This window comes from Aythya marila (assembly GCF_965140915.1).
Source record: "Aythya marila genome assembly, chromosome: 17".
NCBI lineage: Eukaryota > Metazoa > Chordata > Aves > Anseriformes > Anatidae > Aythya > Aythya marila.
The window spans coordinates 5,209,936-5,224,333 of NC_139058.1; the positions used below are offsets into that span (position 1 = coordinate 5,209,936).

At 58.7% G+C, this 14,398-nt stretch overlaps 1 protein-coding gene across 2 annotated transcripts in view; it reads right to left on the reverse strand.

The window, feature by feature from the left end:
- Positions 1–14,398, reverse strand: part of OSBP2 (oxysterol binding protein 2) — a 74,987-nt gene that overhangs the window by 14,537 nt on the left and 46,052 nt on the right. For both annotated transcript variants that reach the window (XM_082774142.1, XM_082774143.1), the window contains exon 3: positions 8,244–8,494. In XM_082774142.1, the coding sequence (XP_082630268.1) occupies positions 8,244–8,494 (251 nt within the window). The remainder of the gene's footprint in view (positions 1–8,243; positions 8,495–14,398) is intronic.

Below are 14,398 nucleotides of genomic sequence, written 5' to 3' on the forward strand. Positions count from 1 at the left end.
GTGGGACGCCCCGAAGGGACGCAGCGGCTCCAGGAGACAGCAGCCACGGCTGGGGTGAGCGCGAGAGGAGGGCAGCGGAGCAGAGAAGAGGGAAACGGGTGAGAAAGCAGCAGCCAGCAACTCTGTGAGGGTGAGGACAGAGGAAATGCAGCTGCTGGGAAGCACTGACGGGGTGCCGGGAGGATCTGCCCTCACCAAATGTGACCCTGAGGAGAGCACCGAGAGCACCCGAGGTGGCACAGGCAGAGGAGCCGCAGGTGCAGCTCGACGCGCCCTGCTCGCAGGACACCAAGGCTGGGAGATGCTGCCCTGGTGGCACCAGCCTGCCCCACGGAGCCATCCCACAGCCCCATCCGCACCAGCAGTGCCCTGTCCTTACCTGCCCTGTCCTTACCCTACCTCAAACGGGTGATGGCAGCGCTGGCACCATGCGCTTCACCACTCACAGGCATCACATCGCCGCTTCCACGCCTGCTGGTGGCTGTCCCCTCTCCCCCAGGGGTGACTTCATGGAGCTGTCACCACGCGAGGAGGTGGCCGGGGAGCAGAGGGGTGGCCCCAGTCACTGATCTCCCCGTGGTGACAGTGCAGGGCAGCGAGCTGCCACCTCGGAGCAGTCCTGGCACGGGTCAGGGTGAGCGCAGGGGACATGAACCCGAGGTGCCAGCAGCCCGGGTCACGGCCCATTCATTTTGTTAATCCCTCCGAAGGTGCAGACAATCGCAGCCAGCGGGGCTTTCTCGGGAGCAACGCGACGAAATCCAGCTTATAAAAACCCTGACAGAGCGGCGGCTAAATTTAGCTAGGGCTGAACCTGAGCTGGATTGTGAGCGAGACAGAGCCGCAAATCCACACGGTGCGGGGAGAGCAGCCCTTCCCACAGAGGTCAGCGGGCGAGAGGCCCCCGGGTGAAGGCACCGCATGGGAGAGCACAGGAAGAGTTTGTAGGATGAAAGCAAACCAGAAGCAATTCCCCAACGGGGCAGAGGCACAAGATGTGCTTTAGCAGAGGGCGCAGGCGCCCTGTGGCTATCACAGCCATCTGCAGAGCTCGCCTGGGGCCGAGCACGTTGTGCCCCATATGCCCTGACACAGCGGCTGTGTTTCAGCACGCCGATGCCCAAACCTCCAGCAAGGCAGGGAGAGGCCAACAGAGGAGCTGCTGTTCCCATCCCATGCAGAACCACACTCTTCCAGGAGTCTGATTTTAATCCTCCAGGTTACAAAGGGGCAAAGGGGGGTGTGGGAAGGGCCGCACCGCGCCCCCATCCTCGCTGCAAGCTTGGCGCGAAGCCCCAGCCCCAGCCTCCAACCTCGCAGCCCCGAGACCCGATCGCTTCTTGGCATCCTCACAGCACGGAGCCAGCACCCCCTGGGCTCCACGAGCGTGTCTGAAAATAACCAGGGAGGAAGCAGCCCTGCTGAAGGCCGGGCGAGGAGGACTGCCCGTTCCCAATGCCCCAGAAGGGGCAGCGGGCTCTTCCCTCCGCGGCTAGCACAAGGTTTGGCACTCCATCCTAACTCAGTGCTGGGCTGCAAATCCCCATAAAGGCACGCTGGAAAAGCGCACTCCAGGCTTCTGCAGATCCCTGCGGAGGGAGGCAGGATGCCATCGAGACCCCCCCATGGAGCAGGGGGTGAATGCCGCCACTGACAGGATGCTCCAGCACAGCTCACGCGCCTGTCACAGCACGCACACCAGATTTCACAGCTTGTTGCAGCCCAACAGGAGCATCGTTAACGTCCTGCAGAGGATTTATTAAGCCACCACCCGAGGTCACCCGCGTCCTGCTGAGGTGCCAGTGCCACACACCCGCAGGCACCTGGGACCTCAGCGGGTCAGCAGGAGAGACACAGAGCACGGAGACAAAGCATCGCTCGGGACACGCATCGCTCCATCGCCCGGGCGTGACGTGGGAGAAGGGAACTGCCAGCTGCACTCAATCATCTCCCTTTCAAAGGTGCATTGTGCAGCGAGGGCTGCTTCATTCATCGCAGGAAAGAGCATCTTGCTGCTCTGCACGCTTCTGGTGCTGCGTAGATAAGTGCTCCCTTCCTTCCTGGGCTCATCAAAACGCAGGGACACAGCTGCGCTGCTGCTGCTTACCAGAAAATATCCCAGGGGAAGGGCCATTTCTCATCCTCTTTTTAGCTCAGAACACATTACCATCACGTCAGCGCCCCAGTCGTGGGGCGCAGCATAAAATTCAGCACTCGGCATTGCGAGCAGGGAGATGTGCACAGCGTTAGCACAGGCAGAGGGGTAATTTGTCTTCCCTCCCTCTTCCCCCCAAACACTGAGCACAAAGCAAAAGGGAAAAAAAGCAAGGACAGAGCCGGCCTGAATCCCAAATCGGCTCGCACAAGCAGCCGGATGGCAACCAGACAGGGTGGACACGGTGTCAAGTGCAGTCGGTGGTGCCCCCAGCCAGGCCCACAGAGCAGCAGCACAGCAGCAGTGCAGGGGGACATCCAGGGGACACAGATGGCTGAAGCAACAGCAAATCCCCCCAGAGCCCTTGGAGTGACCCTCAGCCGCCCACCCAGCTGCCTGAGGAGGGCACAGGCACGCCGAGAGCTGCTTCTCCCCCGGGAAGGGCTGGCAGCAAGAGGAGAGCCTGAAAGGTGCTGGGCTGAGCCCCTCCAGCTCACGGCACCATGCAATTAAGGATGCACGGGCACGGGAAAACTCATTAATGCCCCAAAAGGGCCGCAGGGAGAGACATGAGAGCAGCCAGAGCTGGTCCAGCCCTGCAGCACGCACAGCACCGCGCCAACAGCGGCGTCTCTGCCAGAACCCAGCGCTCACCCGACGTGGCCCCAAAACGCTGCTGGTCCTGCAGGAGGACCCCCAGCAGGTCCCTGCCAGCACCCGCATCCCACAGCAGCTCGGATGAAATTCAAGGCAACCGAGGCTCTCGACTGGCAGGCGCAAGGACTGCTGATTTGGCCCCAATAAAGCGGAAGAGCTGCTCTTCAGGTGAACAGCAGCATTCACCCCGTACCCCCTCCGCTAAGCCCCCTCTGAAGCCCCTCAAACCAACCTCAGCCCAGGTCCAAGCAGCTGGGGCCGGCCCTGGCTCCACGGCTGGCTCCTGTCTGCAGCCCCGGCCGTGTAATCCAGCCCTCACCGCCCAGAGGATTAGCGTGGAGCCGGTGGCAAATCCCTGGGTGCAGCTGCGTTAACGGAGGCTCCTGCGATCCCTCGGGCACGCAGGCTGCTAAGCCCATCACCGCCGCGTCCTCGGCGGGACAGGAGCCCTGCGGTTTGCTTTCCAAAGCCCTGCTCTCTGGCAGAAAAACAAGGAAGGCATTTGCGCAATGCTTTGGCCCCGAACCGAGCCAGGCAGCACCGCAGCCCCGCCGGCCGTGCCAGGGCCACGCGGTGTCGGGCAGGAAGGTGCACGGGGAGCTGAGACCCCGCAGAGCTGGGCTGCCACGAAGGGCTCCCTTGTAGGGCTTTGCTGCTCTCCTTTGGGAACACTCACGTCCTCGGCTTTCCTTCCAGAGGCTCTCACTGCCCGGCAGCCAGATCCCTCCAGCTGCACGCTGCGGTCGCTTCCTTCCTTTCTGGTACCCGCACCACCAAATCCGGAGTGGGGACACAGCCCCCAGAGCAGGTTCCTGCTCCCCAGCTCTGTCCAGCCTCAGCCAAAGGGCCCAGAAAGGCCAGATCCCATCCCAGACTTCATCCCCTGGGCTTGCCCTGCCCTCCGAGCAGCCCCAAATGCCTTCATGGTTAAACAGAGCCAGGCTGGTGAGCTGTCACACTGCTGCTTCAGCAGGGAGGGAAAGGGGGGACCTGTGCCGGCGCTCAGCACACACAGGGATCTGACCCCAGCCTCAGCACGCTTTGACAGCTCCGTCCTGCAAAGAGGGTGCGCACAGACAGATCTAACAAGCTCCTGCCTGTTGCTGGCTGCTGCTTTTCTCCAACAGAGAGAACTCCAGACTGGAAGGACGCCGGTCCCCACCACCCAGTGAGCGGCCAGGGTAGCAGCAAGCAGCTGCCACTGCCCACGGGCAGCTCCAGCCCCAGGCCCTGGAGGCCCCACTTCATTTCATCCCTTGGTTTCGGCCCCATGCCACGCGTGTGCGCCCACACACAGCTCTCCTTGTAGTAGTTTTAAAACTGCGTTCTCACGGATGAAGATAACTGATGGAATAGAGAAGAAATTTAAGAAGATGTAAGCAGTCTTGTAGGAAAGACCGCTTAGCTTCTGGTAGGAGAGTGAGCTTGCATTTGTGATGCTGAAAGAAAACTGCATGAAAGCCATGAGGAGCAGCCCTGGGTGCCAGCAGCTTGCCCAGCAGCAGCTTCCCTCCCTTGTCGCACTTGTCTCCAGCCAGATCTGCCTGGCTGGGTGGTCCTGCAGCAATGTGGGGCATTTCTGACGGGGTAAGGCCGGTCTCTGAGGTGCTCAGACTGCAGAAATCAGCCCCTGTCACCCACCAGCTGCCTGGGCAGAAACGCTCAGAGCTCTCCTTCTCTGAAGCTGCAGGAGAGGAGTTATCGCAGAGCTGAAAAAAACAGGAGCTGCAAGAGACGTGAGGTCAGATGGACACGGCAAGGAGGAAGAGGAGGTGGAGGAGAGGCGCGAAGCCCCACGCCGTGGTGAGGACAAAACCACCTGTGGGAGCAGCAGCTCCAAGAGCTCTGCCTGAAAGCCCCAGACTCGGAATTTATACCAAGTCCTACGGCCACGTGCAAGGTCTGAGGGTGAAATAAGAGGGCAGGAGGCTTCAGCGACCTCGGGGAACCAGGTCACAGCGCCAAGCCCAGCCAGAGGGTCGCCACACAAGCAGCCCCCCCAGTGACTTGTTCATCAGCATCCACAGCGACACAGACCCCTCGCCGCTGCCTCCTCGTCTGCCCGGGATTAGGGCCGGGTTAGGGATTTAATCGCAAAGCCACGGGCTTTCTGGGTCACTGACGTGGTTTTCGATGCGCCGATTAGAGCCGACGGAGCGGCGCAGCACGGATAATTAATTAACCGGGCTCCTCCTGCACCTTCGCCGCCGCGACAGGCCCAGGTGGGAGCAGCTCAGGTTTTAGGTTCGGGTTTTAGGCAGGAGGGTGATTTTTTGCCCATAAGGAAGCAGCCCCAGGAGCAAGGATGGCAACGTGCTCACTGCTGCACCTGTGTTAGCGCCAGTTCTGTAGGGATGTGCAGCTCCTCCAGCCCCACGGGTGCCCGGAAAGCTGCTCTGGGAGGGCAGAGCGGAGGTGGGATCCATCCTCCTGTCGTGCCTGCAGTGAATTAGGGGATCCCAAGGGGCAGCAGGGTCCCAGCACGCTGCCCTCATCCTCGGAGCCACCCAGGGCAGCCCAGGAGGCAGGGAAAGGAAGGAAGAGAGCACGGATGTGCTGGTGTGGAGGTACCTGGTGTGTAGCAGCACAGGCAGGGGTTAAGCACGAGGCTGGAGGCTGCTGGGCTGAGCCCAGTGCTGCTCAGAGCACATGCCCCACATCAGTGCTTTAACGCTGACAGTTTTAGGAGCAGAGATTAATCACACCACCATCCCCGCGGGGCCACAGGAGGCTCACGGCACTGCAACAGCCGTGAATTTGGGCAGGGCTGGCTCCGGAGCACAGAGCAGCTCTGGGGAAGCGCATCCTTCGTGGGGTCACGGAGAGGGTGGCAACACTCTGGGTGGCTTTGCTGCTGTGGGAAGGGGAAATCCGTGCTGGGGGTCAGCCTGGAGCCTCTTGTAGGAACAGCGGTGGAGTCCTTCGGGTCCCCGTGTCCCCCTGCCCCACACAAATCTCGTCCCCAAACCCAACACCTCAGCATCTCGCAGCCAGCACCGCACCCTCGCCCTCCTCACACGGGCTGTGCCCGTATGGCTGAGCCTTCCTCCCTCTGCCCTCCTCCTCCTCCTCCTGCTGCCAGGCTGCTCCCCAGCCTCGAGGTATGCCACCAATCCCACAGTGACACGCAGCCCGGCCGAGCCCCGCCGCTCCCTGTGCTCACACCAGCCCTAAAAAAGCACAAAGGAGAAGGAGGAGAGCGGGTGTCGCACGCTTCCACGTGGCTCAGCCGCCTCGGAGCTCTGCCGGAGCCAAACCCACTCCCTTTCAAAGCCTCTTTCCAGCAGCACCCACAACATTTCGAGCTCCCCGAGTCGCTTCCTCACCGCGTGCACGGGGCCGCCGCCCGCTGCCGAATCCCGAGCCGGGAGCTTTCCGCACCGCTCAGCACTGGGCTCTTTGTCTCTGCTCCTCCAATTACCCCCCCTTTCGTTTGTTTCCTCTTATTTTGACGTACCTCCCACTCCTCCCCCACGGCAGATCGCTTTTCTGTGGCTCCGCGTTGCTGTGGCTCCTCCAGCTCCAGGCACATCGGCTGGGCCGAGCTCTCCCACGTGTCTCGCCCGGTGCGTTATTACGCAAGGCTTCAAAAAGAAGGACGGAGAGGAGCGAACGGGCAGCTGCCAGAGGTTTTTGATTTGGGAGATTTTGAGGGCTGTCCCACTGCCTTTGCAATCTGCTCCCCCCTGCCCCAACCTCCCCCCGCTATCCCTCGCGCAGGAGCCCAGGGGACGACCTCCCAAGGAGAAGGGGGGGCTGCAGAGAGCACCCAGACCCCCAGCACGGCACGGTTGCAGTGCAGAGGTCACCTTTTACCAGCAGAGCTGCTGTATTTACATATGTATTTACTTATTTCTACTCGCCTGCTGCTGCCCCCCGCGGCGCGGGGACATTTACATAATCCCATCGTACGCGGCCGGGTGGAAACGGGACCGGGACACACGCCCGGCCAGCCCCATCCCATACCCAATCCCAAATCAGAGACAGACCCCACGGAGCCATTCATACACCGAAAGCAGCTCGCGTGGTCCCGAGGGGCCTGCCAGGACCCACGTGGGCACGCAGAGAGCATCCTCCCTGCTACAGCCAGGAGATGGGTTAGTCCCGGGTGCTTTTCCACAGCGAGGTTTAACATTTCCATCTGGAAGGTTTCGGTGTGGCTCTGCAGTGCTCAGAGCCACCCCTGTCCCAGGAGAGGTTGTAGCAGGGGCTGACAGCCTGGAGGGCATCACCCCGTGCCAACAGGGTAAATGGAGGTGCAGAAATGCTCCCAGGGTGCATACAGAGGCTGTGCCAGCAGCTCTTTCCACTTGTCCCAGGGTCCCAGCTGCATGGGGTTGGGCTCTGCTCCTGGCCCTGTCCCCTCTCCAAAGAACAATGGGCTCAGCAGAAAGCGGGGAGAGCCGCGAGCACCCCCAAAAGGCTGCCACCCCACTCCCATCCTGCTTCTTCCCCGTTACAGCCTCCTCCCTTCTGGCATCTCCCCCAGCGGCCCAGCAAACACAGAAAAGGATGCTGCTGAAACACATCCCGGACACCCCCCAGAGCCACAGCCCCTCTTACTCCATGTTTTGGACTCACCAACCCACGCCGAGGCAGCAGGCATCGCCCCGCTCGCCCCTTCCCCAGGGGCTGCTGCCAAAGCCCCCTCCCCAGCTGCTCCTGCACCCCTTCGCCTCCTGCTGGCACACCGAAACTCGGAGGAACTCGGGGCAGCAGCAGCAGCAGCGCTGCACGGGGACCCCAGCTCGGGAAAGCCTCTCCCCAGCGAGCGCCCGGCGTGCAGCCGCCGGGCTGATGATTCCTCTGAGCACACACAGAGTGACACGCGGCCTCCTTTCCGCTCATCAGGGCTGGGACAGCGCCGCTCCCTCGGCGATTCCCCGAGCTCTGCCTTCGTACGTTATTCCGTGCCTGTCAGGCTTTGATTTCCTTTTTCCCTTTCAATATTTTATGGCCTTTTGCTCTCTCCTCCCCTCCCCAGGGAAGCCGGCGCTCCCGGGAGGAGCTGCTTCGCTCCAACAGCCCCACGAGCCCCACGTCCCACCAGAAGCTGTCCAAAAGCAAGTGGGAAGCCCAGCGGTGCTGCGCAGGGCCGGGAGCAGCTCCAGCAGGAGGCTGGGGGCACCACGCAGCCCGTGACCACCACTTAAACCCCTGGGTCGTGCAAAGCGAGGAGCACAGCTTCACCCACAGCAGCACCAGGGGGACATGGCTCTGAACCTGCAGCAGGCTCTGAATCGCCGTGCCAGCCTGCAAGCCGCGGCCAGCAGTGGCCAAAAAGCCCCCAGCACCCCAAACCTCTGCTTTGCCAGGCTCTGGGGGCAGTTTGGAGGGGTTCGGCGCCCGTGCAAGAGGGGAAAGGCAAAAGAAGAAGAGGAGGAGGAGAAAAAGCCTCGCCCTGCCCGCTCGCGAACGCGGCAGCACTCACGTTGATCATAGCATTGGAGGTGATGCGGAAGAGCGTGGCTCGCTCGTTCACCGCCTTGATCTTCTCGCCGCTCTCGGCCGGCAGCTTCAGGTTCTCCAGCTCGCTGAGCGAGCGCTGCAGGGCGGCCCCGTGCTTGGCGATCAGGTCATTGCATGTGCTCAGGTCCTCCAGCTTGCTCGAGAGGGTTTTCAGCGTGCCGTGCAGCTCGCTCTTGTCTGACTGCGAGGCGGGCTCCTCGTCGCCCGAGTCATCTGCAAAGGGAGGGATGGAGAAAGAAAAAAAAAAAAAAAAAAAAAAAACAGTTTCCATGGTTACCCCCGGACTGTACCAGCGGGCAGGGGGACCTCCTGCCTCCTGCTGCCTCCTCCACGCAGGCAGGGATGTGTCGGGGCAGAGGGAAGGGCACGAGCCCAGTCCTGACCCCCTGTTCAGCCACCCCGCTGGCATCCCTCTGTGCTGGGACATGGAGCCCGGCACCGACAGCAACCTGGGACAGCACCCCAAGGTGTCAGGAGGGCTCCTGCTGCTGCCACTGGGACTCTCAGGGCTGCTAAGGCTGAGGGATGGGGGTGACACCGGGGGAGGCGGCCCCTCTCCTTGTACACGTCTCCAATTGGAGCCGCTGGCGCTGCCAGGAGCGCACTGTGCCAGGGAAATCTGTTTCACCCAAGGGACTGGTCCTAAAAACTGCCTCTACCCCAAACCTTCCCCCCTGCGGCGGGCAGAAAGCCGTGATCAGCACCCGTCAGGTACCACGGGGATGGTTACAGCTGCAACTCCAGAAAACCAACTTCAACAGAGCCAGCAGCAAAACTGAAGCCATCAGGAAGGAAAAGTAACCAAATTCGCCCTGGGGGCTGCTTTTCCATTTCCCAAGCTTTTCCATCACGGACACCAGGCAGCTGCCACAAAACACCGTTACTTCTGCATGGCTCCAGGGGAAGAACCAGATTTGGGATTCTCCTGTCTGCAGACACGAGTGATACTTCCCAAAGGCAACCTCAGCTATTCACAAAAACTGCCAAAACTGTGCTGTAGGAGCACCGAGCAGCAGGAAGCATCTTTCTGCCTGCCCCCAGGCAGCATTTAACCCCCAAATCCTTCCCATCCCCATTTTCTCTCCGCTGCACAGAATCAGACAAATCCTGGGTCCGATCGTGCCGCCTGCGGTGCTGCTCCTTGTGCTCAGCCGGGGTCCCCTCAGCCAAGGCTGGCCTCGAGGAATCTTCCTCCCCTTCCCTCTTACACAGCACCTGGGAGTGCCTGAGCTCAGAGAGACCCAGCTCGAACCCTTTAAGTCACAGTAAAATACAAACATCACTCACCAGCAACATAATTTGCTGTAATTAACTGAAATCAGCGCACGGGAAGAAGGAAACACGGAGGCACGGTTACGATTAAATCAGAGCGAGCTAAAGGACAAAAATTTGTGCAGAGCCCCCAGACCACCTCTGGCACTCACCAGAGTGGTCACTGGGACCCCCCAAAGCCCTGTGAGACCCCAGTCCAGCGGGGTACCGGCTGGTACCCAAAAGCAGTAGGGTCAGGCAAAGCCAGCCGCTTCCCAGCTGGTTTCTCAGTGCCAGCAGGAAAAGTTTTGGGGACAGGGTTGGACCCTGTGCTGGCATCGGCCCCTTCTCAGCCATCGCTTCCCACCTGGGGGAGGACAGCCCCAGATTTGCTGAAGTACGTGGTGAGACACCCTGGGGATCAGGAAACACCCATGGAGACAGAGACCGTTCAGGTCTCCTCGTCTGAGGACAAAAACTGCCCCAAACCCGCAGCAGCAGGCAGGGATGCGCGCGCCACCTGCCCAGCAACCTCACCCCATGGGGGGCTTCCCAATTTCAGCAACCCGGGCTCACAAACACCCTCAGGAGCAGCAGAAAGTGACAGCCCCGGGTGCCGGGGAGCTCAGAGCGCAGGTGGGGCGATGGCAGCAGCCCTGCGCCTTCACCACCGCATGGCCAAGACCCCAAATTCACAGCCCACCTGCCCCAGGACCACACGCAGCTTTCATTTTGCTGCCCGTGCTTCCTTCGTGCACTACAAAGGGCCCCCTACAACCCTTTCGTTCCCTCTTCCGTACTTTGTTTTGACTTGTGACCGAACTTAAAGGAAATCTGTTTTGCTTTTCGTTTGTAGGGCACTGGCATGAACCAGTTGCTATAGGAACAGCCAGCCTCGCTGCAAGCTCGGAGGATTATTTTTGGAGCCCTGATGCTATTTAAGCTGCGTAAAATGGATCAGCAGCCGGCGGCCGTAAGCCCCCTCGGGCTGTTTCTCAGCCCAGCAGCCCCGGAGAGCAACACCAGCCCTCGGCACCTGCAGCATCAGCTCACGAGGAGCCCGGTAAGGCTCCCTTTACATCCTTATTTTCTGCCCCCTGAGCTTCCCTCAGCTCAATACCGCTTGCTGTTTCCCCAGTGCTGGTGGAAAGCTGCACGCTGGCTGCAGGCGGAGGCATTTTTCCACGCTGCAGCCTTCCAGGGACACCGGTGACACCGGAGGTGGCAGGGGAGTGGCTGGGGACCCCGCCACATCATGCTGGCCACGACAGCAACCCAAGGTGCTGCTGCTCACAGCCAGGATATTTCGGTGCTCCCACGGATGCATGGAGCCAGGAGAGAATGGATCTCCCGGTCCTCTTCGCCTTTTGGGACCTGGATATCCTCACTTCCAGACCAGCCTCTGCTTCCTGCATCGCCTTTACCTTCTCAGGGAATCCCACCGGGCTCTCTGCTGGTCGGTGAGCTGCCACGGGAAAGGAGGTGTGGGATGGAGCAGGACGGGTGCTCCTGCTCCAACACCAGCTGCCCACAGCCCGAAAGCAAACAGCGTCAGAAAACACGGTCAGAAGAGAGCTGTGAGCAGCCAAGCCACTGAGGCAGTGTCCCCAGGCATGCAGCTCCCTTCCCACCAGCCGGGTGCCCCCAGAAACCTGAAGGCACAAGCGACCACGCCGACAGGTGAAGGATGCTAAAACAGCAAATGCACTGCTCCTGCGTGGCTTGGAGAGGGGCTCCGGCACATTGGCTGCTGCCAACACCACCAAAACGTTGAGGTGGAGGCTTCAAACTTTGCAACGGATTACAGAGTAAGCCTGGAGTGAATGGTGTAATGGTGTCAGTGGTTTTAATGAACTCTGCAGGGCTAACGAGCTGCTCGAAGCAATATCGAGGAGGAAAGCTCAGTGCTCTCCTAGGCAGGGCATTAGGGGCACTTCTCCCACCTCATTTTGGGGTTCTGACCACCAGCACCTTCACCTGGCCTCAGCAGCAAGCACCCAGGGAGATGTTGGCTGCCAAATCACCACCAGCCACAGCCCCTGATCCCCTCTGCCTGGGGGCGACCCCGAGAACCACAGCCCCCGTCCCCCTGTCCCTCGCTTTCCTCCTGCCGAGCACACGCTGCAGGAGCCGCGCTGTTCTCTGGGGCTGGAGAGGTTTGGTTTGGCTTCCTTAAAACAAGCTTTTATGTTGAGCTTGGTGGGATTTTATGTTTGTTTTGACTTTTTTCCTTTCCACGTCTCCTGGGTTTGGGGAGGGCAGAAAGAAACACGACGGGGGATGATGCTGCAAAGCTCAACGTGAAGCGAGCGATTTTCCAGACCCGGACTTCTGTTTTGCAGCTCTACCCCTTGTGCAGTTGCTCCTGACTTTTCCCGTACCTGTCAAGGTGCTTTGTAGGTAAACGCAGGAGAAATCCTAAGGTGTTTCAATAGGAGCATCTCCCAGAAATCCCACGCCATTTGATAGGAGCCTCTTCTCCTCCCCAGGCAGTACAGAGAAGGTCCATGAGGGCAGGCGAGCACCAAAGCCAACCTTGGCGGGGGCGATGACAGGCAAAAAAGCACCGTGGAAATCACACTCACTGCACCAGGAGGCTCTGTCTGTCCCTCTGGTCCTCCTAAAACTGCTCTCCCTGCTGCCACCACCCCGGTGCAGAACTGGGAGCCTTCCCCATCAGGGATTATCGCAGTGCTGATCCCCGGCCACTCCTCTGGAGCAATTCTGGAGCAATTTCCACGTTGGCTCCAAAAAACTCATCTGCTTTCCTCACTTTTAATAGCTATGAATATTAAATGCAAACTGGCATCTATATTTAATAGTCTGGCCTGGCTGCCAAAAGCGGGATGAATTTTCACAGCACCCACAGAAGCAGGCCCAGGCGGTGCTTTTTTGGGGTGGAAAGAATTATGCTGGAAATTAATCATCAAAATAGCCGAGCAAATCACCAGTCATAAATCGTTCCAAATTTGGGTGATCGCTTCGCAATTATCACCAACCTGGCAGGGAGATTTCTTCTATTGCTAATGCAAATGGAAAGCTGTTCGAGCCAACGGATGCCTAAAAATAGCAAATATTGGCTCGTTGGGACAAGCTGCGACATTTCCTCAAGTCACTCGGTGGGAGCAGGTGGTGGGAGCGAGCCAAGGGCAGCACCAGAGCCCACCACGGGGCTCTGCAGAACAGACCCAGAGCTTGAAGACCTTAAAAAAGTCCCACCAGACCCGTCTGAAATCCATAAGGATTGTGGACAGAATCGAAATGCTCAAGTTTTGAAGAAATTCAAGCCTGAGGACTTGAGAGAGCCGGTGTAAGCTGGCCCAAGGTTGGAGCAGAGAGCTCCAGAGGTGCCCTCCAACCTCCATGGGAGGCCAAACTCCATCACTTCTAACAATCACTTTTGGTTAACCATCAGACATAGCACACGGTTGTAATAAAAAGGAGAATCTAACATACAAAGGGAAGAGATATATTTACGTATTCATATCTGGTTAAAAACGCATTGAAAATGAGTATGTAAAATAGGCTAGACACCAACACGATAAAAAAAAAATGGCTTAAAAATTTTTGGAGCCTTTCTCGGGATGACAGCTTGGCCAAGAGAGCAATCTGCCACCATACTATGTTGAAATAAAGAAGGAAAGCAAATTCTTCTGTTCTGATTTAAAAAAATATATATTATTTCTCTTGATTTCTGCAACTGTGATTTTGTCAGTCACAGAGTCATAGAATCATTAAGGTTGGAAAAGCCCTCCAGGATCATCTGGTCCAACCATCCCCCTCCCACCACTATCACCCACTAAACCCTGTCCCTAAGTATCACATCCAGCCTTTCCGTAAACACCCCCAGGGATGGTGACCCCACTACTTCACCAGCTTCGCAGCCCTTCTCTGGACACATTTCAGGGCCTCGATGTCCTTCTTGTAGTAAGGGGCCCAAAACTGACCAAATTACTCAAGGTATGGCCTCACCAGAGCTGAGTACAGGGGCACCATCACCTCCCTGGCCTTGCTGCCTTCACTATTCCTGACACAAGGCAGGATGCCGTTGGCCTTCTTGGCCCCCTGGGCACACTGCTGGCTCATTTTCAGGCAAGCATCGGCCAACAGCCCCAGATCCTCTTCCTCTGCACAGCTTTCCAGACACTCTGCCCCAAAACCCGCAGTGTTGCATGGGATTGTTGTGACCAAAGTGCAGGACAAAGTGCCCATCACCCCAACTTGTCCAGGTCCCTCTGCGGGGCCATCCTACCCTGTGGCAGATCGACACTTACCCCCAACTTGGTGTCATCTACAAATTTACTGAGGGTGCACTCAATTCCTTCATCCAAGTCGTCAATAAAGATATCAAAGAGGATGGGCCCCAACACCAGCCCCTGGGGAACACCACTCATGACCAGTCACCAGCTGGATTTCACTCCATTCATCACCACCCTCTGGGCCTGGCCGTCCAGCAGGTTGAGAAGAAGGCACTGAGAACCTCAGCCTCCTCCTTATTCTCAGTAGTCGTGTTCCCCACCACGTCCAGTAAAGGATTGAGATTCTCCTCTTACAGTAAATATATTTGTGAAAAAATTTATATGTTGGTTTTTACCACAGTGGCCAGGGTGAGTTCATGCTGGGCTTTAGCCTTGCTGATTGTCTCCCTGCACATGCAAGCAACTTCCTTGTACTCTCCTGAAGGCGCCTGTCCCTTCTTCCACTGAACATAAACTCTCTTTTTCTTCTGGAGTCACAGCAAAAGTTCCCTGTTCTGCCACGCCGCTCTTCTTCCCTGCTGCCCTGTCTTACAGCACATGGGCACAGCCTGCTCCTGCACCTTGAAGGCTTCCTCCTGCTTCCACAACATCTCTTCTTGGTTCACCA